The sequence below is a fragment of the Mycteria americana genome, chromosome Z (genome assembly GCF_035582795.1).
Source record: "Mycteria americana isolate JAX WOST 10 ecotype Jacksonville Zoo and Gardens chromosome Z, USCA_MyAme_1.0, whole genome shotgun sequence".
In the NCBI taxonomy this organism is placed as follows: domain Eukaryota; kingdom Metazoa; phylum Chordata; class Aves; order Ciconiiformes; family Ciconiidae; genus Mycteria; species Mycteria americana.
Window position 1 is genome coordinate 33,920,450 of NC_134396.1, and position 27,506 is coordinate 33,947,955.

The 27,506-nt window shown below is 41.1% G+C and overlaps 1 protein-coding gene across 1 annotated transcript; it reads right to left on the reverse strand.

Moving 5' to 3' along the window:
* Positions 1-1,620: 1,620 nt before the first annotated feature.
* ENTREP1 (endosomal transmembrane epsin interactor 1) lies at positions 1,621-26,326 on the reverse strand. The gene is given in 13 exon segments (XM_075526826.1): positions 1,621-1,687; positions 1,689-1,807; positions 2,831-2,950; positions 2,986-3,140; positions 4,967-5,116; positions 8,934-9,006; positions 9,637-9,766; positions 14,288-14,406; positions 14,522-14,629; positions 15,510-15,638; positions 17,473-17,583; positions 25,504-25,560; positions 26,243-26,326. Coding segments are annotated over 13 exon segments (1,374 nt in total). The 5' UTR covers positions 26,279-26,326.
* Between the last annotated feature and the right edge of the window lie 1,180 nt (positions 26,327-27,506).

Below are 27,506 nucleotides of genomic sequence, written 5' to 3' on the forward strand. Positions count from 1 at the left end.
CCTGCCTTTTGAAGCACTGTCTAATGGCTGGTAACTTTAGCTCAGGTTAGTCCCATTCCACTGGGATAATGAGTAATTAACTGAATTGTAATCAGGTCTTCCAAAGCACAAGCTTATGTTGCATCCGGAGTTGGAACCCAGGGACTTTTGCAGACTTTCCTCCCAGTAGGGCTGCAGGGAGTTTATTATATAGAGAGTGTGACAGCAAGGTAAGAGCTGTCAAGAGCTACTGGAAGTATAGTTTGCACTGCTGGGGTGTGTGTGATTTTCCTCTTCCACAACCTAGTTTTGGAAGCGCAATGATTAACTGGGGAAAAGGAAGCTAATAGTGAAGATCTGAAAGAACTCCCAGTTAAGATGATGCATGTAACAAGATGAGTTGGAGTTTTAAATGTGATGGAATTGCAAAACATGTTACTGAGTTGAGGTAAAAGCTAGTGTAAAGAAGCAGTGTATTCCTGTGGTGTTTTCTTCCTTCTCCAAGACAAACCCCCTCAATTTTCACTTGCTATGCTCTTACTTCTGAGAGCAAAATGTACCAATATGCCAGTGCTCCAGCAAACTCAATACCCCTAATGTATTTCCTCTACTAGACAGGAAAAATAAAACATCAATTCCAGTGTAGAGATAAGCACTTTATTTTATTCAAGTTATCATCTTTAGTGAATCAAGCCATACTGCTCAGTTCCAACTTCTGAACAAGCTTAATTAAAACTCACTTTAAGACTTTTTGGTTTTCAGTGGGAAAGCTGTTTAATAATTTTTAAATGAAGCTTTATCATTAAAATAGCAGCAGGAATATTTAGCCACCCTGCTGAGACACAGAAGGCTACAACTAGCCTTGCAAATAAAATTTGTGTGCCTGACACCAGCCTCTGGAAATACTTAGTGTATTCTGCGTTCGCAGCATACAAATAGAACAGAGCTTAACAAACTATCTGCAGTCAACAACTTGAGCCAACTGGCATGTACATTTGCTTACTAGCCAGAGGGTGTCAACTCATGGGTCGCTGTGGCCTAGTGGTTAAGATTGCCAGAACAACGCTGGGTAGTCACCTGCACGTCTGCAGAGGGTTTGAGATGGCTGCGTACGTGCTTCCAGCGCGGATGTCCGCTGGTACCTAACAAGCACCTCTACTAAGTAAATTGCTCTATGCCAGCAAATAAATAAATCAGTGGAGCTAGAGTAACACACACCACATGAACACAGGCATTGACCTGTTCTCCAACGAGATACAAAGTGTACACACGCGTTAACTGTCCTTGCCTCACCCCAGGAAACCAAGGCATAGAGCCATTCTGCCATCTCTTTTGTAAGCTGAGTGAAAAAAGCAAATCCATCCTAAGTGGTGGTAGGCTAGAGAGATGCAGCAAGACAGTACCGTATCACAAACAGACTAGCTGCACCTGAGCAGCCCAATAAAGGCCAGCTTCCAATCTGCTTAACAAGCTTTGTAGAATGAGCTTCTCCTTAGGAGTCTGAGCGTGAGGGTATAAAAAAATGGGTTATCGACACACTTTTCCACCCACTTCTCAGAGATGATTTTCTTGTGCAGCATGTATGTCTGACAGAAGTGCTCTACTGAGGAATAAACAGCTCAAAGAAAGACAGAAACCAGCTCAAAGTACAGTTTCCCTGACAACGCCAAGAAGACTGTGAGGCCATTCATGCTCTGCTCTCTGGATCTTCACCTGTGGTGAAAGTACTCAGGCCACCAAAGCCCTCCGGGTGCAGCAATCCTGGGTGCCACCTGACAGGTAACACATGGGCACTCAATGACATGGCTTGCTGGGCAAGTGTCATCATCTTTAAAAGGAAAAAAAAAAAAAAGTAAATCAGATTTGTTTTCAGGCTCTTGTTCCATTAAGTTTCTTACCCAACTAGGAAGAAGCTAGTTGTAGTGCTGAGACTAAAACTGCTATTTATCAAGGAGGCATGGGAAAAGCAATCCCAACTGGGAAAAGGAGTGAGTGTTGGGGTTTTTTTGTGTTTTGTTTTGGTTTTAAAAGCTGCACAAGAATTAGCTCACCCCAAACCATGGCATGTCAGGTATTGCTTAATAGGAATCTAACTGTTGCTTCCTGCAGAAGCCACTGGACTGTAATAAGCTTCAGGCCAGTGTGATAAATTAAATTCTCATAAGGAATTTTTTTTTCAGCTGTTTCTGTCAATTTTGTTGAGGCTTCTGTTGCCTGTAGGCTGCAGTGGGGAATCTCACTTTATCTGCAGAGACTAAATTAAAATCTTTGATGTGTTTTGCGTGAGAACTCAAACCAAAACCAGTATTCACTGGAAACCACTTGTACCATGCATGAATTAACGAATGTATCCAAATGGTCTGTAAGCTTCCAAAACATTTGTTTGATGAAGTCTGAAATGTCTGAAACTTCTGAATATTCATTCCATTAATGTAAGCACATATTTTCTAGTTTCTGGGTTTTTTTTCCTTTGGTACTAGGTCTTATTTTTATCCTGGAAGCCAATTACAAAAAGTTGCTTCTAGTGGGTTTACATAAAAATTTCCTTGTCAGCTTCCGTTCCTTCCAGTTTATAATAGCGAATGCTTCATAACACCTCTTCCCTCTCCCTTGCCACGCTCAGTATAAAACACTGTCATGTTATTTACAGTTCACAATTCTACCACAGAAGACCATCTCCTTCAGCTTTTAAATACACATGTATTCAGTCTTCTGAAAACCCTCCTGGCTGTCTGGTTATCGATAGAGCAAGAGACACCATAGCTGCACAGACTCTCCCAACACTCTCTAAATAAAACTGAAGTACTGAAGGGTTTCCACATCACCCAATAAATACAAGTAATAAAACAACCTGCTCAAGGAAGGTGGCACTGGTGATAGCTTCTGCCATATGCTTCTCATCTGATTTTAAAACAGACTTGATATTTTCCACCAATTCATGTATGTCAGGGCTCATGCTGCAGGAGGACTGCTTTAGGATCATGCCACATGCCACATGCCTCATGCCACAAGCCACTTAGTGTCTGTGTAAGACTTGTAGTCTGTCAAAGATTGGGGTCTCCCCCTCAAAGCTCTTGCTCTCAAACTCTTCTGCAAGGTGACAGTGCAGAGTTGTGGTTTTACTTCAGTTTGTGTTGCAGCTTCACAGCCGAGCACTGTCCCTGAAGACAAAGATCAAACAAAGCAAACAACCCACTTGGTTCACAGGACTGTTCAACAAGTATCCCCTGTGATTTCAATCCCGATTCAGTGATGGTGCAGTGCGCAGTTTAACCATGTAAAACTTAGCAGTCTGGCATGGTCAGGGTGGCATGCAAAGCTCACTCTGTATTGGATTTACACTAGAGAAAATGCCTGTAAAACAGAGTAGTACGTAGCTGTGGTTGAGTGCATATCACATGTCAAAGGGTGTGGAAGGACATTTCTGGGAAAGCTGTTTGCCGTTTTGTGTACATCAGTTCCTTTCTCTTTTACTTCTGTTCTGAATAGACCTGAAATGAGTGTTGAGTGTTAAGGTTAACATACAAAGCAGGTTAAGCAAAGCTTGAAGGCTTTTATGATCTCTCCTAAACTTTTTGTAACTTTCAGTTATTACCAGTCAAGAGGGCTAGTTACAAAATACCTGAAAATAATTGCTTGTCAAGCTGGAAGCCAGTAATTCTACAAAGTGGACATTTAATAAAAAAAAAAAAATAAATCCAAAACTAGCTTGCAAGGACTAAACATGGGGCAGCAAGGAGTCAATTCCACTGCGTTCGGTCCAAATAAAAACCCACTGCCTTTGGTCTAAATAACAATCATCAGGTTTTGGCCCTGTTAAAAAAAATAAATAAGACCCACTACAGATTGTTCAAGAAGCGCTTTAATGATGGCTTTATGCCAAACACAACAATAGCAGGAGGGGATCCAAAACTTTCCAGCAAGAGCAGCACTAACTAACTTGAAGCAACTTCCATTGTTCTGTTGCAGATCAGTTCCTTTTCTGCAGCACTCATGTATTTAACTCTCAGGTCCGGTGCTGAAGAGATCTAACCTCAGTTACACCGAGCCTAAAGCACCCAAATGCTTCTGACTGATGCAGTCCCTCTACAGCAGAAATGCTCCACTCCACTTTCACGGCTACCAATAGGCTCTGTGTCATATAACTATTGCTTCAGTGGCAGATACTCTGGGGTGCTGTGGTGGAAGCTGATAGGAGGAAAAGAGAAGACACATGATGTAGCAGAGACATAAAAACATTCCACAAAATAGTAAGTGTAATCCAGACAGGCATGCTCCCAATATTCAATATAAGTGGTTGTTGCCAACATGCCCCCTCCCCGCTTACATGTTGTGAGTGCTAATATGTATCAGCAGCTACTATGGGGATTCCAATATCTTCTAATAAAACCGGCAAGACTCTTGACAAGTGGATTTTCAAGACTATCAACAGAATCAAGGACTCTGCAGCCACACTAGCAGTTTTTCCACAGCAACTGAATTGGATCACTGACACCAAAGTAGCTGTGACAGACTTCTTCGGCTCTCCACTGTGGGTTTTTCGTGTTGAGTTTTTGGTTTTTTTGATGCTATGAGGAGTGAGAAAAGGGGTGCAAATTTATAGGCTAACAGCAAATACCTAAGCTAATTTTGCTTTATACTTCCCACATTGACAACTGCCCTTGCAAGCTTTTAGATGCCAGTGTATGAATACACTGAGAAATCTTACGTGCTCCCTCCTCCTCATCTTCCACCATCCCGCCCTCTTCCCCAAACTAGCAATGCCTGCCACAGATCCTGTTCCTAGATGTGAAAGCCTAAAGAGTAGCAACAGTAAGGTGTTGGGTGGAGAAGATTTAGCAAAGCACAAACCGTTTGCTGTAATGCAGGTACTCTGCTGGGAGACAGTAGCTGATTTCTGCAGGTACTAGGTTCAAGGTACTAACCTGCTGACAAATGTTCTTTTAAGGACTCGTTACATAAGCACAGCTAGAGAAAATCAAGTCACCTTGAAGCAACCGGCCATGCAGCACAGGGTCACTTTCAGACCTTTTCCGCGAGGGACTGAAGGCTCTCCTGCCCGCTCCTTCTGCCGGCACTGGGCTTGCATTTGAAGGTGTAAGGCTCACCCTGCTGGAAGACTCAGGAATTTCTTCACCTGAGAAATCAGGAATAGTAAAGGTGAAGGAAGAGTAGTCAGAATAAAGCAGATCTGTAGAAGCCATTAGTAGAGATTATTACTGATTTTCTTTGTGCCCCGCCTTGCAAAGCTGTAATGATTGGACACAGAAGCCTAGAGGTGCATGTATGCATGCATATGCCCACACTCACCAGTAACACTGGTCTAAAGCCTGCTTAAACATTTGCAGAAACCTGTTCAGCCTTATACAACTGGAGTAGCAAAAATATACAGCATTGCCTAGTATAAACCTCATCTTAAACTACCTGATCCAAGGGAAGAGAGCTACAGCTTTCTTGGAGAGAACACGATCTCAGAGCCTGAAATCCTCCTGCATATAAGCAGTTATACCAAGATATGACAGCATATAGTCACAGAGGTCAGTCACTGTTTGCAATTAGGTAGCTCGTAAACCAGTCACCAGTCCCTATAAGGGAAATAAAAATCTTGTTTCATGAGATTCTTTATTAAAATGAAGATTTTCCTGAATTCTTGTGATGTGTTTCATCTTTCCAATTAATCAACATTCCTCCTTTTCCTTAGGGTGAAATTATATGCTGTGATTCCAACAACTGCCTTTTAGTGACCAGGACAGGGTGAAGCTATCTATTTCTCACCAAGCCTGGTTCTGTACCTCCACCTGACAGCACCTGGCATATTACAGGAAACAATGTTCTTGCTCACGCAAGTGCAAAAAGCCAAATTAATGTAAACAGTCTCTTATTCAGAACATGGCAAATGTTTGTGCTGCTACTTTAACAGAAATGTACCAGTGACTGGAGCATTCTAGAAAATTAAGGCTTGGATGATACGTACTTGTTGAGCATAGCGTCTTATCTTCTACAGAAATGCAACCCAGAATCTCTGAAGAGAAGAAACAGTGACAGAACCTATATGAAGTAGGTACCAGCCTGGAAAGTCAGGAGGTAGGACCTAGCAACAAAGCATGGCACACCAAGAATCAGGCAGGATTACAGAACCCACCACCAATATAAACTTTTTAACACCAGTGGAGTTGTGCTAGCAGTTATTCCTTGAGGTATAGTGCTGCTGGTACTCTGGAGAAGTTGGGTTTTTTAAAATACTAAACGGATTAATGCACCAATTTCATGATCTTATGATAATTCTTCATAACATTAATGTTTCAGATTTCAGAGATAACTGGCTTAAGCTGGTGTGTACTGGAAATGCATACACCTAGTATGTGATGATATGGAGCAGCTGCCAAGCATCCCCAGCCATCAGTAGAAAGCTGCATGTCTTCCTACTGCAGCAGGCAGGGGAAGTGCCATTTTGCTTGACAGGAGCACTTCTGAAGTCAGTAAAACCATTTTAGCTGGCACAGAGAAGCTTACAGCTCCTCCTGCAGCAGGCAGCCAGGACCCCCCCGTTTCTGCTGGCAGAGAGTCGTGCATAGCTTTAACTTCCGCTGGGATCTACACTTAGTCAATCAGTCCTGATGCGCCAAGGGAATCATGGCATCATACACAAATGCCCTGGCACGACAGACTACCGGCATAAACCGAAAGTTCAGCTTTTATTTATAGACTGTTACTCCACATCAGCTGAGACAGCCCATGGAGTTACTCTGCCATGATTCCAACATAATCCCTTATTTTGTACTTCCCTCCTGCTGTGCTTTAACCCCAGTAGGCAGCTCAGTCCCACACAGCCGCTCACTCACTCCCCCACAGCGGGATGTGGAGGAGAATTGGAAGAGCAAAAGTGAGAGAGCTCGTGGGTTGAGATAAAGACGGGAGGGGGAGGACAGGGACGGACAACAAAAGAAACCAAAGAAAAACAAGTGATGCAAACCCAGTCACTCACCACCAGCTGACTGATGCCCAGCCAGTCCCTGAGCAATGGCAACCCTGGAAAACTCCTCCCGAGGCTTTATTGTTGAGCATGACATTATATGGCATGGGACATCCCTTTGGTCAGCTGGGGTCAGCTGTCCCAGCCGTGTCCCCTCCCAACTTCTTGCGCACCCCCAGCCCACTCGCTGCGGAGGGCAGAGAGATGGAGCACGCCTCAATGCTGTGCAAGCACTGCTCAGCAGGAGCTAAAACATTGGTGTGTCATGAACACTGTTTTGGTCACAAATCCAAAGCAGCACCATATGGGCTGCTACGAAGAAAATTAACTCCATCCCAGCCAGACCCAGTACACCTCCCCAAATATAAATAAAGGAAGAGATACTGCTCAGCATATTTCTTTTTCTTAAATTCACTGCCCCTAGAAAGCCTTGGCATCTAGAAGTAGCAGTGTTAATTTTCTTAATTAAGATGCTCACTTTCTTCTTTATCTGAATTTAAGAGCCAGGCTGAGATTTGAATGTCTCTTTACAGGACTTTTTATTAAGATTAAAAAAAAAAAAAGAGAGAAAAAAAAAAGATGGACAAACCAGTTAAAAAGATGGGGAGGAGGGTACAATTTATCACATGTGTTCAGGTCTGCTTGCTTGCAAAGGAAGTTTTTAAATACAAACAATACCTCAAACAATGCCTCATCATTGTTTTTAAAAAAAAAAAAAAAACAAACAAAAACAAACCCAAAACTTTCATGACTCTCCTTCACAACAGTTGCCTCTTCTATACTATTCTTTTCCTGTTTCCCTTCGCATAACTTTAAGCAGTCACCACACAGCCCTGTGTTTGATATCCTATTTTCATTTGTGCTCAAAGTGCTCATAGAAAGCAACAGCAGTTTTATCAATAAGAAGTCTTTGAGAAACTTTTTGCTACAACTCTTCTGAATTTCTTTCTGGTTATCGCAACTGATGAGGTATCAGAAACATCCAAGTGCTTGTTTTCAGTGGTTTCAGGCAGACTCCCAGAGTGTAAAGGAACTTTGAAAGACTTGTTATTTGCTTAAAGTATGGTTTTATGTAAACAATTTTTTTCCTGCCACCACTTAAGAGGGACAATTTCAACTGATAAACTTCACACCAAAGTTTTCCTATAGCTTGAGAAGTAGGTTGGCAGAAAAGAAGCCACAGTCAAATAAAAGATTTGGGTCTTTGCCCCCCCACACCCCACCAAGTGTCTTTACTCTCTATATGCTTGTGGTGTGAACATTGTGCAGATAGCCATATAGCCATCTGTTGCACAAAAGACAATCTGCCCCATAATGGCAAGTTCAAACGAAAAGTGGAACAGATTTTCACCAGGACTGTACTGGAAAAGCTGCCTGTGACTGATCTGGAAGCCAATAACGTTTAACTGCAAGCATTTAACTGCAACAAAGATTAGGCTGAAAACAACTTGGAACCATTTCCCCGGTTCTCTAAATCAATGCTGAGCAAAGCTTGATGTAGCCTCTACATGTAGTCTAGTTATGTCCTCTGCCAGTATGCAGAAACTACTTAGTAATTCTTCCAGTACAGGCTGAATAACAGAGTAATTCCCACATTTAGCTCACCACAGTACAGCACTATTTTATCCTTTTCCTATTTTCATCAGCAACAAAACGTCAACAGGCACCATCACGTATACAAAACAAATGGAAGCACTGGAGATGGACATCATGTCTTACAACGTATGGGCATAGAATCAACAACTAACTTGTGTATTACTAAGAAGGAAATATATCTTTCTTTTTGTATCTTAAGAACAAACAACTTTTTATGTATTTAAACATTAATCCCTGTTCCTACTGCCCAAAACGATCATGATTCTGTATCTCTGGCTTGCAATATGGTGGCTGTCTTTCAGAGAAATAATAATGATGCTGCTACATTAAGTCATCTGGGTTGGGTAGAACTGTTCTAGAACAAATTTTAAAATGTAGTTTTTACCTTGAGAGGCCTGCTTGTCACTCACTTCCTCTGAAGGAACAACTTCCACGACACCTATTTGAGGTGGACCTTCCTGGAATAAAATGGAAAAGTTGAAAAATCACAAGCCACCATCTTTTTTCTGGTACTTTCTAAGAACTGCAACATCCACCTTAGAAAGTGAACACTTTTGCTTAACTGCACAGTGACTATGTGATATGTGTTTAATTCCACTGCAAAACCAAGACCAGTGAATGTCTAAAATTAATGTTCATTATCCACGTCAGCCAAATTCATCCTGCTGAGTATTTTCTGGGAAAAAGCACCTGTCTTCTGAAAGCACCAGTGAAAAGGGATCAGTGAGCATGGCAAAACCCCGACCTAGTCCCACATGGGAGGAGTGCAGGTGTGGAAGGGAAGTAAAGCAAGGAGGCAGCACAGGGGGCCTCTAGAATAACCAGCAACAGCTGTGCTCCACAGTCTATTTTGCTCCTTCTCCCATGCTCAGACACAGTTCTGCTACTGGGGAAAACTTTTCAGCTGTAAGGGTAAGTGACTAATTAAAATCTTCCATGAAATTTACAGCAAGCCATGTTTGTAACCAAACATATTCTCCTGCTATTCTGATACGAAAAGATACCCAACTCACATTTACGGTGCCTCAGTGCAACCTTACCTTTATAGCAGAAAAGCAAGTTACGCTTTGAACTCCTGTGGGCCATACCTGCTGAGAGCTGTTCTGGCTCCACACAGCTTCGTAAGGAGGAGATGGGTCCAGAGGGCAGACCGTTTCAATGCCTTTGATTTGCGTTCCGTAAATATGAGGCAATGGAATCGCATCCAAGCCAAGCATCCTGCAACAAACAACACTGAGCGACTCCCTCAGTACAGCTTTCCAGTGGCAGAAAAACATCATTGGTTACCAAACTCCACTGGCTTTCCTGTGCCAGCTCAGATTTTGGGATCTCAGTCACAGCTAACGAACTCGCCAAGAGCTGCAAGAGATTTTCCCAGAAGGTGGCAGGAAATTCCTTCGTAGGAGGTGCCTCTGCAGAGTGTTGACCAGAGCTACAAATGTCTTCGGGCAGTACTGCGCCAGAGAACCTATTTCAGTTTTAGTCCACAGAGATTCAGTTTTGTTTCAAGAGATTCAAATACAGGTGGTAATTCAAAATGTGATAGCCTAGTTCTGATTTTTGTGAACTACTAAATTCTTAATTACAACTGAAATTCAAGACACTTCCGATCTCATGTTTTATGTTCAGGTACAGCTGCACAGAAAAAGGCAAACTCAAAATAAAGGCTATTTTTGTGATGATGCTTGGCTAAGAATATTACAGTTGGTCAACTCACAAAGGCTTGTAGGAGGCAAATGTACCTCATGGTCAACCTTACTTCTCAGTTTTCAAAGAGCTCTCTGAAACCTGAAATACAGCAGAAATCTCAAAGACCTTTTGCTTTATCATCTTCCTCTTAGGAGGCTGCTCTGAGAGGGAAGAAATCCGAACAGTGCCTGGAGAAGCTCTTTTTGGCAAATGCCGGTCTCAATAACATAAGTTTACATTACCCCATTAACACTGGAACAAAGTGTGGTGGTCGACAGCAGAGCTGCCGAGGGGACCTTCCCCACACAATCTTCAGAGAAGTCTGTGACCCAAAGCGTCTCAATTTTTCTCTGTTTTTTATTATGTTTTAAATTGCTGGTTTGGTACTGAGCAGGAACCTCAAGCAACACACAGAAGCCCACATGTTTTTGCTCTCTGGACCCACGTCAGGCCTACAGCTGTCACTAGTGGATATGATCTCTCTACAAAGAAACATTACGCAAGAGCAAGTCCTTCCTCCCACAGTTTACAGCTTCTCTGGACACTGGCTGGAGAGAGCAAAGACGACTGTGAAAATTATTTTCTTGCAAGCTGAGAGGAAAGGGCAGAGTGAATTGAAATGTCTACAGAAGGCTGCTTAAAGAAAAGAATAAAATTTCCAAGAGAGAACTGGGGAGCACTTTTGTGAAAGGCTCCTGCCAAGGTAATGGAAGTAATGCATGGAGAAATTTGAGGAAAAGAAAGAAAAGATTTTGATAACTGGTCATTGCTTTTTTAATCTTAAAAATAGGGGAAATATAAAGTTAAAATAGTTTTTAATTTCAGCCTACTTAATCTGCCCCTAAAAGCTTCAGAATAATTTTGCAGTATGATGGAGATTGATGCTCCATTGACATTACTTCTTCAGGTTTTTCCAGTATGTTCATGCTGAGCTTATATTCAATGTAGGCCACAAAATTATCTCATTGTTGAACCTTAGTTTTGTTCTTAAACATGCCTGATCTGGCCCACCCAGCTCAGTCACACCTTGAAAATTAATGTTGCTCCCAAGAATTATATCATGTTAAAATATATTAAAGAACATGCAACCAGAAAAGCATTCCTTTAAGTGCCTTAATATAAAAGTCATTGCCAGCATGTGCATGTTTGTCAATCCGTTCTTTATTTCTTAATCTCCACTCTCTCTTTTTATGTAAGCAAGGCGAATTCTTGTGTTGGTCAAAAAGCCAGCAGCTTTTTGAAGTGGTGATACAGGAAGGTAGGGAAGAGGAGTCAAAGCTTTTTCAGGGAACCCCACTGCTCCAGACCGTGAGGAGGGTCTGTACTGCTGCTGGTAAGCAGGACACTGAAGGGACAAGGCGCGTCCTCGGCCACCTCTTGCCCACCTTCTGCACTCGCACCTCAGCTGAACAGCAGCGTCAGGGCTTTGGCCTCCCAGAAACTTTAGCATTTCAATAGCAGGAACACGTTCAGTGGTTAAGAAACAACTGTCAGTAGCATATGGGTACAGTTTGAGACACATACTGAATTTGAGCATACATGACTTGGATAAGCAGATTTGCATTTTTGGCAAATGCCTCTAGTCCCCAAATGGTACTTTAAACTGGACTGGGGTAGGTTTCTAGACCCCAGGTGATTTTTTTGCTGCCCCACATGCATCACTTCTTCCCTTAAATTCACATGCCTTGTAACACTTTGTATTTCATTCTTCAGGTGGGAACTCAGCTGTAACAATGTTGTTGTGCCAATCCTGAAGAATAACTTAATTACTATTTCCTTATTTATGAAAAACAAGATTAGAGGTAGGAGTTGACCAGACATTTGTAATGCTAGTTTGTTTTGTCAAGACAAATGTAAAAGTTTTCCCATGAAAAAATGAACAAACCAATTAATTGGCTTTGCTAGCAGTGCCTCTGGCTCTGCAATTTAAAGGGTGCAGGAGAACAGCTACCCCTTCCAAGCATGTCCTTGGCACATGTTTTGATCACTGCAGTGTTTCCTTTCTCAAAGGGATGTATTTGTTTTGGAGTCACCCCAGGTGCTGCTTGCAGATGGTGGCTCACCACCCTGGGTGCAGTTCCCATCACCCCCTTTCACACAAAGGTCTTGGACGCGGGGTCCGTGGGAGCTCGGCACAGAAAGCCAGGTCACGGACGCAGCATTCAGGGCACAGACCAGGTAGGGAGGGGAGGGAGAAATGCGAAGATGCTGACTGAGAAAAGGCCAGGTCCTATCTCAGCCGCTCGGCTGGACACCCTGGGTCCAGCCTGGGGTGAGTCGTATTTCCTCATCTGCCAAGAATGGAAATAAAGTCTGTCTGTTGCTTTAACTTCTGCACTGCTGCATTACTACCCTGAGCACCTTGAAACAAGTAGCCTGACTTCAGAAAGATGTCACCATCACTTAAGTGTTATTATCAACAGGTTTTAACACAGTCACAGGCAAGGTAGCCACCCAATATTAGACCCCAGAAGCCTTAAATATTGTTCAGTGGCCCCTAATGTGCTGAAAATAGACAGAGAAATACTGCTGCTGGGAAGGAGATAACCATCTAGAATGAAATGCCAGACAAAGAATGACAGCCCAGTTTTAAAGCAGGGGAACTGTGACAAGCATATTTCAATAAATACCTAATCTTCCGAAGAGATCATTATGCACACTTCTCTGTTCTCATAACTAGCTGGAACCAAGACTCACATAGGAGGTTTTTAGTAATGTTTGGAATTCAGCCCCAGTCTTTGGTCGTTTAGACGACTTTTTCATTCTAAAATCTGTTCCTGTGCCACGTTACCATTTTCTAGGTAATCCCAGGATCTGTAGTTATCTCTGCAAGAACCACAGTCTTGAAACTCATGCACGCTATTCCTGATGAAACAGTGAAATGAACTAAACAGTCCTGCACACTGCAAAAAGCAGGAGTTTTAAACAAGAGTAGAGTGATACAGTCTGCTTGAGCATCACGATATTTTATGTATAAACATAAAATGTTTGTGTGTTCACAGCAGAATAATGCAGCCCCACCTGAGTCATAAACTAATAAAGCTAACATGCAAGTTACTGTGAAGAGCGTATAACCACCTGCAGAATGAAGGCTAACAAAACCCAAAAGTCACCAGTGAATTGCAAGAAATACAGACACTAGTAAGTCCTAGAAGAGCAAAATAACAAAATTGATGCTTAATGGACAAGCTACACAATTTTTAGCCCTATTCTTCGAAACAACACCCACCCCCCCCAAATTTAGTTTCATAAGACTAATTATACCAAAGAAGGCAGCCTTCTGCAACATAAAAATTTTTCTGCGTGTTTTCTCTTACTCACAAGAACATTCATGCAGCTATTATTTTATCCTCCTCCGAATCCTTCTTCCCTCATCTTTGTAGTAATGAATTAAAAAGAAAGGGGGGAGGGGAAATCACAGTGGCTTTTGACTATCCTCCTTTTCTTTCTGACGCGTGAACTCATCCTCCCACATGCACTCTCACTCCTCCTCCTCCTCCACCATTGCCTCCGGGCAATAACACCAGGTGTGAACCCCGCCTGACTGCTCACACCCCAGTACCCAGATTAGGGTAGTGATTACTTGGCCTGGCAGTACAATCAAAACATACCCTTCAGTCAGCCCTAATTGCCAAAGAGGGAGAAGGCGACTCACTCTGGCAGGAAAATCTGCGGGGGCCCAGGCCGCCATTCAGAGGTCTCTCGCACAAGCCTTGCCGAGAGGTTGTGCCTCTTGGGCTTTCCGTCACTGCCCTGCCCTGCTCCTGACAGCATCGTAAAAGTTTTCAGCCGTGTCAAACTGTGGTATTTCTCTTACCCAGGAACAGTTCCTATAGAATCTGAAGTGAAACCCACAAAATTATACCCCTCACCCACAGTGTATTTACACTGCCTCCTAACTCAACAGGTTTGGTTGGGTTTTTTTTTTCCCCCCTAAAGTCACTAACCTTTTTCAGTTAATAACAGAGAAAATGGTCTTAAAAAATAAAAAGAAGATTATGCAGTGTTTCCAAACACAGGAAAACAAAGGAAGAGAGTGTAGAGGTTTACCTGTGCCTCATTTGTGGAGTACAAGAATAAAGAGCCGTAAAATAGGGGGGAGGTGGCACAGGTGGGACAAAATCATCAGGATCCGAAACGTGATCTTGGTCTTCAATCTCAGATTCATCCTAATCAAATGAAACTTCTGTTAAAAACCTTCTGAGATACAAAAAAATGCTGAACTGTGTAATCTAGTAATACCATTAGTGCTGCTGTTTATAGCAGGCAATGCCTTGCACTCACTATGCAGGATCTTCTTGTTGCAAAAATCCGTAAGTAACACACGGCAGCCGCTACCAAGCAAACTGTGGCGGTGAGAGCATTCAGGGCAACAAGACCAAAGAGAACTTTCTGAAGAACATGAAGATTATGGAAATTAGAAGATTAAATCAAGGTATTTCTAAATGTCAAAATAATAACAACAAAAAACTAAACCAAAAACAAACAGAGAAAACACAAGGATGACCATGACAATTACTTCTTACAAACATATGCAATGAAGTCCTCAGGACAGGTAATCTCCAAGATTGGAGTAATTTGCAAAAGCTTGTTTTGCCCTATTATGTGTCCTGACAGAGAGATCCAGAGGGGTTTAATACCGCTTAGATACAATTTATAGTCCATCTATTCACCTAAGAATTATAACCTTCCTCTTAACTTTTCTGTGGGAAATCCAGATGTGAGATAATCACCATTAAAGAAATGTTAAAGCACTTTTATATTTGAAGATTATGCTGTTTGGAAGTTGTATTTTAGCAGTTTGTAAGCCAAGAAAGGCTGAAACAATCAAAAGACCAGTGAAGGCATCAAATCATTAGCTTTCTTGAACAATAGCTTTCTTGAACCAATAAATGAATGAAAATAAATATTCAAAGATCTTTCCATTAACCTTTAAAGTCTGTCAAGCCTTTACACGTGATCATCTTTATCACCAAAATTTATACCATATTTACCCACGCAATCTTGTCTGAATTCAGCTGCAGTTTTGGTTGCATAAAACACAGAAAGGACAAGAATTGCATATTGGATCAGTAATGCACTGGTCAAAACCCAGAGATGAGGAAAAAAAAAACTGTTACAGAACCATAAAGAGTTTCTGACCAGTGTGGAAGACCAGAAAAATAACGGGATTTTTCACAGTAAACACAGCAGTCGCCTCAGTCAGCACTGCACTGTCACACAAGTGTGGAAATTATCAAAGCAGTCTCGTTAAGCAGTGTGCGCAGGGTACCTTGAGATGAAGGTGAGCAGCACTGCACGACATCGCGTAGTACAGCTTCAGCGCAGTCTCTTCTTCTGTGCATTTAGTGAGACCAAATTCTTCACAGCAGAAACAAATCTTGTTTTCACCCTCATCCACCTTTAAAAACACAAAACTCCACTTTTTAATTTATTAGCTGTTTTATGCAACATTTTTACCTGCATAATACAGAGCCTACGTATTAAACTATACCTTTGATCGCAAAGCAGACTGGAAATACAGGCTCATAAAATGAAATCTGTACAGTTTGGTACACCAATGATTCGTGCATTACAAAGCTATATGACGGATACTACTTACTTGAAAGGAAGCATTACTGAGAAGCTCAAGACATTTAACTACAACTTAGTTGTAATGAAAGCTGCACTGATTACTAAGCAATTTTAGTATCCATGCTCCTTCAAACGCATAGCAGCCTGGAAATTCTTTCTTTGACTGACATGTAAGCCACTGTATATAGAGTGTACACGTTTTCTTTGATACAGGAGTGTATTCTGCATCTCTGCAGATGGAATGGAATCCACAACTACAATTTCTACCCAGTCAAATCAGTAATAGTGACATCTGTACACCACTATTGTTTGTAACTTTCAAATCAATGTTGTCATCTTAGTTTTCAAGTAGAAATTCAATGATTCTCTGTCTAGAGATAATTGGGCTTTTAGCTGTCAAACTCCCTAGAGTCATAGTGTCAAAGGTCTTCCACCTACATAAACCGCTCTAGAGAGTAATTTACGATTTCAGGAACACCCTTCAGCTGTACCTTATGCTTCCAACCACAGAGGGCTCTGAAATTCCTGAAACATTTAAACATCTCATCTGGAATAGCATTAACAGTCCTCAGAGCTGCTTTGGTACGTTGATATTGGGTGAATCTAGATTGCCAAATGCTTGTAATCTTGGACTCTCACTACAATACACCTACTGGCATGTTAAGGAACCAACAATAGCTTTCTTGAACCAATAAATGAATGAAAATAAATATTCAAAGATCTTTCCATTAACCTTTAAAGTCTGTCAAGCCTTTACACATGATCATCTTTATCACCAAGTGACCCTGTATCCTTCAATTTCAATTACTCCACGGTTTCTGGTTCATAAATAGACATTCTTCTACTTCTTATGACACTCATTTGAGAAAAATCTTTTGCATTCTGTCCTTTCTTGTGCAGATTGCTTCTTCCTCAAGTAGAAGTGTTCTGAAAAGCTAGTACGATTTGATCTACCTTAATTTTTTCCTCACAGTTCTTGCTGTAAGGTATCAACAAATTGTCCTCACCAGGTGAGGCAAACCAGGAAGAATAATCCCACCCACAGATTATACTGACTGAGCTTTTTGTAGGTAGCTCATCAGTACCCACTCAGGCTTTTTTCAACAGTTTATCTTCGTCACATTACTATAAAAATCCTTTATGCTAGTTCTTAAATGACTGTGATATTAAAATCAGTGTATAATGCTGGCAAGAGGGATTTTCTAAAGATATATTTGGGATCCCCCCTACATGGCCATATAAAATTGTCTAGAAAGGCTTGTACCAAATCAGCTGTGTCTTCAGACCCTGAAGACAGAGGCCAGCTCTCAAGGAAGTCAAACAAAACCACTTCTGGGCTAAGTATGCTCTTCTAATGAAGCGTACAACCTTTCAAAACATATCCTTTTGGGGTCCTAGGAGCTGAACACCGTATGAAGACTCCAACTCAAAAAAACGCAAGTGTTTAGGAACACAGGCAATAAAAATCCTGTTATGGATTTCATTGATCCTGTTCACAATTTGAACTGAATCAAGGCCTGAAACAGAGAGTTTCCCTTTTTCCCCCACCACGCTGTAGGTGCATTAGTTGCCTCTCTCCATTAGCACATTTTGTGATCCCAGCACGTCCCAATACGTGGCATGCTGTGAAGAAATATGTGTAAATCAGTATGTCTGCTCACCGAACCGCATCTGGATACACGGGACACAAATTGAATGCCTTGACATCCTAATATAAATCCAGCCAGGTTCAGCAGAACACAGATGATAGACAGCAGAACAAACAGGTTAGCCTGGAACGGCAAAATAAAGTTAACAGCAGTAGGAACAGGACCACGAACCTTATTCAAGGAACCTATGGCAGTGTCAATCCCACTCCCAAACTGAAGCTGGGAACAACACTCCCCTTCTTTCCAAAAATCCCTGTGACTTCAGTTCCCCAGGGTGTCTTATCTTAACTCAGTGGATGGCTACTCCAAACACCTTTGTCTTCTCTCTCCCCTTATTCTGCACTAGTTGTGCAGTAATGAAATACACGCAACTATTGAAAAGGTCAGTCAGCTAAAGGTTTTTCTGGAGTGCAAAGTATGATTTGCAAGACATCCAGCTTCCACTGTATGTCATATCCTTCCACCGAGTTTACCTCTCAGCACACTTAGATTAGTAAGAAACCTGAAGAGCAAACATCTTAAGACAACATTCATTCTGCATAGAATTTCCAAAACTATTTTGCAGCACAAATAAATGAAAAATATTTGTCCCAGTACAGTGAGAACAGAGACACTTAAGGGACTTTGGTTATATGATTTTATTTCCTCCTGGCTACTAAAACCAGAATGCCTCCATTCATAAATCAAACAATACCTTCAGTTTTATAAACCATCTGAAAGACCAGCAATGGCAGGAGTAATAGAGTACTTGAAAAAGGACAAGCAGAAGCAGTGGATAAAATTAAGTCCTACTTTCACGTATGCCCTTACAATTTGCAATCTGTGCTCACATGAGACTGGGGATATAGATTTTAAACACACATAAGAACTTTTCCTGTCCCAATTCATACATGCAAAATTTTTCTGTATTTCAGGAGAGAGTACTCTGGGTAAGACTACTACTTTAGAGACAAATAAAAATAACAGATTCCTCTCCTAACATGTTTAAATTTTAAGCACTCAATCCTACAAAGCAAGTATCAGGTCTTTAATGTCCAAAAGAATCCTTGTTAATAGCAATCTGCTCACTCAGATTCCTTTGTCTCAAGATGGCCTAAATTAAAAATGCAGGAGATGACAAAAAGCTGAGGAAGAGAAGGAAATCATGAGGGACACAGGCTCAGTTCTGCTCCAGATAGCTTTACAGCAGATCCAGCAACAAGGACTTCCTAAACATGCACAAAGACAGCAAGAGCTTTCCAAATTAAATTAGCTGACATACCTTGGTTAGCTACCTAGGAAGCTGGACCAAAAATAAATCAGAGCTGTTGCACAAATTATTATCTCGTTTACTGAGGTTCAGGGAAAAATAATCACCCCTAAATAGACAAGAGCCAAAAAGTATTACTGTGCAAGCTCATTCCTTAAATTACAACATCTCATTACTAGCAGGCTTTACAGAAGCTTGACCATAACATTATCACATAAGGTAGGTTTTCACCTCAAAACCCCCAATAATTAAAGTAGCTATTAGTACTTCTCTGAAGAGCATTGGGACTATTTTGTGTTTGACATACTGAGAACAATCAATATTAAGAGGAAGAGTATTTTCTCCTAGCTTTATAAATATCATAAAACCACAGATAAGAGGTTTTTAATGTTAGTAAGCACTTTGAGTGCCATTTGTTTTTCTGTACAAACACAGAATTTAATAACTTTTTTGAAATTAACTCCTTGCTCAGCACTCAAATGAATCAACACCATTTCTTATGGACTGTGAAGAGCTGCAGAAAGTCTTGAGGAACATTTGTATGAATCAAACTATAGCAAAGCAAAGTGTATTCTAATGTTAGACACAGTATTTGCTAATGTCTTGCATGGATGATCTCTCCCATGTAAAAAGTCATCATGCACTTTCAGGACTCTGCAGCAGCATAGACTTGCATGATAAGGCTCTGACCCTATCATTCATTCTGCATGGGCAGACTGCTTGTTGTGCTGCTGCTGCTGCCATTGAAAGCTAACACGTAATGCCAGAGAGGAATTGCTTTCACTTTAATATGCACACATAGGACTGATGCCCAAGCAGGCACTTAAAAATAAATGAAAGAAAAACATTTGCTCCACAATCATCAACTCTTATATCCGTTTACATCCTATATATATATACTTTATAAACATCCTTCTAGGAAAATGCAACTCAGTGTATTAATTTTCCATATACACATCACCAATAGCAATAATTAAGCATTAATTATGGGACCTTACTAATTTTTCTGTCAGTTTTATTGTACCATATGGAGACCTGCAACACAACTGTCAACAAAAAAAGCCACACAGAAATAAAAGACAAACTAACTCCTTTAATAAAAAAGTCTCATACTTCAAATGCAGCATTAAAGCACCCCATATGACTGAGAGAAAAGCTTTTTCAGCATAAAAATAAATGATTAAAAAAAATCAGGAGACCTGACTTTGACCTGATTATAAAGGCTAAAAGCCTCTCCAAAGGCTTTTCACAGTCTCACACTTAAAAGCATGTTCCTTTTAATTTGCTTAAACTGACTTTAAAACCTTTGTATGGATACCATTTATTGACTTATTGGTGGAGAACTGCATGTAAGCCAAGATGTTAACATTGAGCTATTTTACTTCTAAAATCCAGATAAACAGGCACTACTACAGTAATTCTCACCAAACTCAAATGACTTTGCTTATAGGGAGAGATTTTTTTTGCAGGGTTAGGGTCTTGATATGCAGCTTCTGTTCACAGTGCTTTATATCGTTACTAGCCAGGCTAAAATATAAGAACGTCACTTCACTAGCACCAGAACTAAGTATTTTGGTCTAAACATTAACTTTTGGTTAAATCTATGCAAATTATTCAAGGTGCAGATATCAAGAAGGCAGTAGCTAGCCCTAAAAATCTTCATTTTAAAGCTGCTGGGATATACTTTTCTTCTGATAAAATTTTTTCAATTAAATAAAAGGTTTACTACAAATTTATTCTTCAAAAATTTTCAAGGCTTTAAATAAATACTTGAGTTCCATAACCTTTCTGTTTTCCAATGAAGACCTGTAAATTTTTGTCATAAACCCAAAAATATTAACACTTTTGAATTAAAAAAAAAAATGTTTCCAATAAAAATTTCAAATCCTTATGTTACCACACTGTAAAACATGAGAAGAATCCAGATTGAACAACTCACGCTGAACACATGACTTGGACTTTTCCGAGTCAAACCCCGCAAACCTTTACATGAAAGCTGACATGTATGAACACAAAAAGCTGGCATGCTAGCTAACAGCGCAACCATAAAGCACTTGATGTAGCTGAAAGCCAGTCGCATTCACCTAGCCTGCATCTACTCTGTTAATTTCTTGATCCCATGCATTTGTGGGTACCAAACTGCTCCCCAGCGCTTGCAGCTGCCACAGTTACACTCTACCCAGCATAACAGCCTGGTGTCTTCCTGCACACTTGCACTACTGTCACTTTTCATGCAATCACAGCTAAAGCTAAATCTTCTCTTTAGCAGCAGAACCCAAGCACCAAGCAGCCACCAGAGATATGCTTAACTTGAAGTCTTTGTTAAAGTTGGTGGGGAAAAAAAAAAACAAAAAAAAAACCTACAACCAGAAAGCCTCCTAAAAAGCACACTCTACAGGATTGCAACTAATTTGTGCATGACTGGAAAGGAAAGGATGCTTCACTAGCAGAATGCTTCTGCATTCAGCAAAGCACATACGGCTCCAGGCAACACCTGGGAATACAAGGTAAACTCACAGTGCCGTGGCTAGTCCAAACTGGTATACAAGGAAGAACAGCGGCTAATACAGCAAGCATGGCCTATCAAAGATGTGAACTGCCCTCAATGCACACACAATCAAATGAACAATGAGGGATTGATATACTTTCTGAAAGAAGTTATGTTCCTTCAGCTAAAAATAAGATTTAAAGCCCTATGAAAGGAAGACGTTTAGGAGCAGAGAGCAAGGAACCAGCTTCTGTAAAAGTAGAGAGTAACACTGACCCCAGGATGGTTGAGCGTCAATACCCAAACCGCTTTGGAGGGGGGAAAGTTTCCCTTTCCCTATTAAATACATTCAGACAGGCATGCACAGGAAGAAGCTCCTTCTCTGGAAGAAGAATCAGCTTCACAGCATAAGCGTTACAAGCTGACTTCTGAAGTTGATTGACTACTGATACCCAAAACAGAAAATCCTCAGACAACTAAAAGCAGGGTAAGATTTCAGAGCCAAGGCTTCTCAGCGGCTGTATTGCTGAAGGCCAAGCCTCCCCTGCAAGAAGGTCCTTCAAAAGATATGATTATAATTTGACTTTGCCTTGCAGCACTCTGTCCCTGGGACCTGTTATGTACCTAGTATCTTCCCATGCTGTAATACAGCCTGGGTGGCAAAAAACAAATGTGGCTCTCAATTTTATTAACTAGCAGGTCTTAGCACAGCCATCCCTCTTCAAGACTGGTTTCCTCTCACAGATGGTGCTACCAAAGGTCCACTACAGCTGTACCTAATGGGTTTCCCTTCCTTTCTCCCCTCGGGGGGAAAAACATGAGCAACAGAAACGCAGCAGCCCTCTCTGCCTTTGTCACCACAGCCTGTCCCCAGCTCCTTTCTCATGACATCGCAGCCCTGTGCTTTCTCCAAGTGCCAGCAGCACCGGAGCCTTGCCATCACAGGAAAAAACAACAGTTGGGTTGTTTTCCCCCATGACCAAGGCCTTGGATTGAAGTGGCAGCCATAAGACAGCCTGACCGTTCACGAAGAAACAAACCCAGGCAGTGAGAAATCATCACCTAAAGGGGGAAGACGGAGAGAAACGTTTTGTGAGCTTAGACACCACCCTTTTACTGGGGGAGCTTAGACTGCTGCCATGCAAAGGAGCTGCAAGCAAATAGGTGTCCTCCAGCAGGTTTCAGAGATGAAAATCCTGAATTCTGAAATCCTGAATCAAAGAGTAGCAAACAGCTTTCTTTTAGAAAGAATTCGTATTTTTAAAGGGGGCAAAGATAAGGAATTTTATAATGCAATTCACACTTAAGTACCACAAACTGACAATCAAAACCAAAAATAAGATAATACAGGAAGCCACAAAGAACAGCATTACCATGTCCTTAAGCATAAACCCTACCACAAACTGCTCTGAGGACCGGCACCTCCTCATGGACAAATTCTGTGGCACTCACCAGTCACTGTAATTCTGTTCAAGATCCAGCTCTGGGAAGGAAAGAGGGCTAAATGATGAAGCTCAACCATCTACCCCTAATTACAGCCTAACTGCTACATTTGCGAGCTTGTAGTACACATCATGATAAATTAAAATCTAGATATAATTATCCAACTTGGGCTGAAAACAAAGCTATTTTGGGGGGTCTGGATGCATATGAAGAATTCCAGGGGATGTTTGCACAATTTGAAGAAATGGTGAAACTGAACTGAGTGACTGAAAACAGCTCTGCATAAAACGGTAAGAGGCCCTTCCTTATGAACAAGAGAGCATTTGTAGACTGAGATATAACTACATATGAAAAAGAATAATGACCACTTAATCCCACAAAGTTTACACTTTAAGTGTTGAGCACAGTCCAAAGTATCTGCATAAAGACAACTAAATCCTGACATAAGTTGCTGCGACATCGACACGGTGTAGTGGTGAGCTTGGTAGTGTTAGGTTTACAGTTGGACTTGATGATCTTAAAGGTCTTTTCCAACCTATACAATTCCATGATTCTGTAACATAAAACATGGTAATTGATATCACTCCTCAGGTTTCCGGCATGGCTCTAGCACAGGTACCCCACATGCTAAATATCTTGGTTCAACAGCAATCTTATAAAGCCACCTTCATGTGCAATCACTCCTTTCCACAAAGCTCACTTGCTGCATAAAGGCATTTCTACACCTGGCACCTGCTTGAGTTAAGGGCTGTCAGGGAGACAGCTGTGCAATCTCTGCTTCCTTCACAGCAGGGAGGTGGCTCTGTGCAGGCAAGGGGAAAAGGGATTCAATCCAAAAGTCGTGAGAGAGGAATCCATTAGAAGTGTATTTACAAGAAATAAGTGCAAAGGGCCTTGCATAAGGAGTAAAAAGGGATGGCAGTCACAGCTGGAAAAGGGATGTGTTTTCGCTCTGAATGCATTTTATAGTTTTAGTTACGAATGTCATAACTAAGCCACGGCTTATAAGGAGTCTCATTGCTTAGGTATTTAGGAAAGTTGCTTTTACAACTCATACAACTCCTCATAACTCCCAAGAGAAAATGTTCAAGTTACTAGAGGGTAGATATATTAGAAATTTAGCCCAAAATAAATGTGCTCACAGAAACTAACAATCTGTCCTTGATAGACCGTAGCTAGTTCAATGTATGATTTCCTTAGCCTCATGAAATGTTTAATTTCCTTTTTTGCACATAGAATAGTTCAGTTGGAAGGGACCTACAATGATCATCTAGCCCAGCTGCCTGACCGCTTCAGGGCTGACCAAAAGCTAAGGCACGTTATTAAAGGCATTGTCCAAATGCCTCTTACACACTGACAAGTTTGGGGCATTGACCACCTCTCTGGGAAGCCTGTTCCAGTGTTTGACCATGCTCTCAGTAAAGAAATGTTTCCCAATGTCAAGTCTAATCTAATCTGGCTTTCAAAAATCAGACCTCTATAAAATACACACACAAATAAGAAAAAAAAAATACAGGTTCATAGAATCACATAATCATAGAATAACTGCGTCTGCAAGGGAGCTCAGAAAGACTCCAGTGTACCCTCCTGCTCAAAGCAGAGTCAGCTATGAGATCATAGCAGGCTGCTCAGGGCTTTAATCATTCTTATCTCAGAAACTTCCCCATCTGCTGCACAACATCCCTGGGCAATCTGCTCTAGCACTCAACTGTCCTAAAGATCATTTGATATAAATGAAAGAATCAGGAAGAGTTTGGTGCTTTCATATACAAGTAAAACTAGGAAGGGCCCATAAAGTTTATACAAAGTAGAATATGAAAGAGTGAAAGAGCAACAGCAAACAAAAGGAAACTACAGCAACAACATGCTGTAGAAACAGCACAGAACACAGGCAGTATAGGAACAGGGAGCACTGTGCAAGCCTCAGGCATTTTGAGACAGATGGCATTTACATTTATTTTCATGAAAATATGGTCTTTCCAGATTGGGAGCTCCAGACACCAAGCTCCTCTTTCTATCCACAGAACTGGTAAAAAATTTGCTTCGCTCTGCCTGTGATAACCAATGCACAACTAAGAAACAGCAATTCATCCACAGCTCACACACCTGGTCCTTTGTACTCCTCACTGACGACCACGCGGATCCCAAAAAGTGCTGCATAAAAATAAAACAACTGCTTTGGCCTTGAAAAAGTCTTCAGAAGTGACAGTAAGGAAAAAAAAAAAACTAAAAACAAAAAAGGAACCAAACAAAAAAACTACTTCAAAAACTTTTTTTCAAATCCCAACTCCGAGACATCAAGAGCCACACAGCTCCAGATTTCACTTACGAACGGAAACAGCTTACATACCCCGCACATCAATTTACTTGTCTCAGAGCCATGTAATGTCAATTGTGTTTGAAACAGTAACACTGGACACTTACTGTAAGATGGCAATACTTAGGTTAGCTCTTAAACCTGGTGTCAGACACTAAAACAATACAACTGAGCTAAGCTTTAAAATCCACTCCCCTGTTTAAGCTTAAGCAGCCCTGCCTCAGAGAGCTAAATTATTTATTCTAAACCAGCACTTTCTTATACCTACACAAACACAAAAAGTGTTCTGTAAACAACATTAACACTTCCTCCAGACACGGTACGCTCTTGCCCTTAATAGGGACTCCATCCGTGCAGGAAGGAAAAAAGCCTTTCACAGGCTTCAACTCCTCTTTCAATAATGATGATTCTACAAATTAGAAAAAGAGTCTATTTTTTCAAGGAGAAAGAAGTGATTTTTTTAATTATTTTTTTTTTTACCAATGACTATTAAATCAGGGTCAGCTTCTGATAATTTCCTTACAGGAAGTTTTAATCCATACTTACCAAAAGCGTCCCTGGTCTCTTCCATGTCGCTAAGCATAAGACCCCAGATACGATTACCTACAACATTAAAAAACATAGCATCACCAAGAAGCAAACAACTGTTCACAAAATGCCATTTACATGGTATTTATCACTGCTCTGATGAAAGGTACTTTGGAACACTACAGCAATGCTCGGAAAATACAAAGATGCACTTCAAAGCAGAGAATAAGAGCCTGTGCTGATGAGGTTCTTCACTCCTAAGAGCATCCTGTGAAATAACACAACCAAATTTTAATCTGCCGTTTTCTTATTTTTTCCTCCCAGAAAACGTGCATGGGGACAAGAATTTATGCCAGCAACTCTGACTTCAACTATTCCCTAAAAAATTACTTTCAGCCAACTGAGTACTTGTTTTCCGCAACACGGCTAAGCAAAATCTAAAAACTGGCTCTCTTCTCCACCCTCGGTCACCACTCCATCGCTTCAAGTGCCTGTGAGTACCCATTCCTGCCTCTTCCCCTGCACTGACTCCAGCCCTCTTTGTGACCATTTCAGTGAACTAACTCCCAGAGCACGAACCCTACCAAAAACACTAGAAGAGCACCAAAACTGTCTCCCTGAACCGAGTTGCTCTGTAGTCGGATGAATGCCAGTATCAGCACAAGGAAAGAAGAGAAAGTAAAAGCATCCCCTTTTGCAGCAGTAGTCGTTAGACCAAGCTTGCTGAATCCCAGAACTGAACCCTGTGACTCTTTACCTTAGAGCGCAAAACAGCTACAGAAGGGGAAAGCATTGCTGTAGAACTGAAGCAAATAGCATACCCAAATACTCTCTCACAGTAAGGATGGGAACCCTATGAAGAAAGGCATAACAGTTTTTCAGCAGGTCCCGCAAATAAGCAGGTATACTTTTAATTCACAGGACTTTGTGACTAAGCCAATTCACACCAAACTCGTACCCTAAAAAGAAGCAAGAAGACTAGAACAAACAGGAAGTTGCCGACTAGCATTTTTAATAAATCCCTTCCGTAACTTCATTCACTTGTCACGATCAATCTGATTTAGCGTAATATGCATATACGACTTGGCCAAAACACTTACTGATACCATCACTGGTGTTGCAAAACCACATATGTAACTGTGCAGTTTCATAACAAATTATTTTTTTAATTCTAGGAGTGCAAAATAGTCACATGATTTTATAACAAAGCACATCAATACTGATGTGAATTGCTGTTTTGCCTTAAGGACAACGAGCTTTATTTCATTACACTTGTTAAAGCTTTAAGATATATGAAAAGAAAGTCTGTCTCAAAGTTTTCCTGATCTGCACTTAACCGGTGCACCCTAATCAGCATGTTGCATCTAAAATAAAAAAAAAAAAAACAGACACATCCTCAATTCCAGCTTTTAATTGCCTCTACCTTTCCAGGTTGCTTCTGGGCTAAAATTTTCACTCATGCTGTTACACCTGAAAGGCATTTTTGGTGACTTTTCCAACTGAATATATTATTGTTTCAGAGCTAGCATTAAAAAAGTAAATGCCCTTCTTTATTATTAAAGAGACTGAATACTTCTCTTTTACACATACAGTTTTCAAACATTTTAAAAGCATAAGCATGGTTCTCTGTGAGGGTTCAAAGAAAGTCCATAGCTTACATATATTTAAACTTGTTTTAATCTAGGGTAAGGGGAAAAAAAAAAAAAAGAAAGAAAGATTACAAGAGAGATACCAAACATGTGCATTTGGATGGTCTGGGTTCCCTCCTCCCCCTGTGAAGGCTGTCTATACTTCCAGGGATGAGCATTGCATTACACACACAAGTAGGAACTGATCCCCAAACCACAGATCATTGAGGACATTTCCACAGGTTGTGAACAACACTGGAAACGTCCTTTAAATGTTTAAACCAAGGGACAGGCTGATGCTGTTCACACCAGCAGCAGGAGCAGAGCATGCCAGCCACAGAACACGACTCGCTCGTTGCTCAAGGGCCCACAAACCGGGCACAATCTATCTGA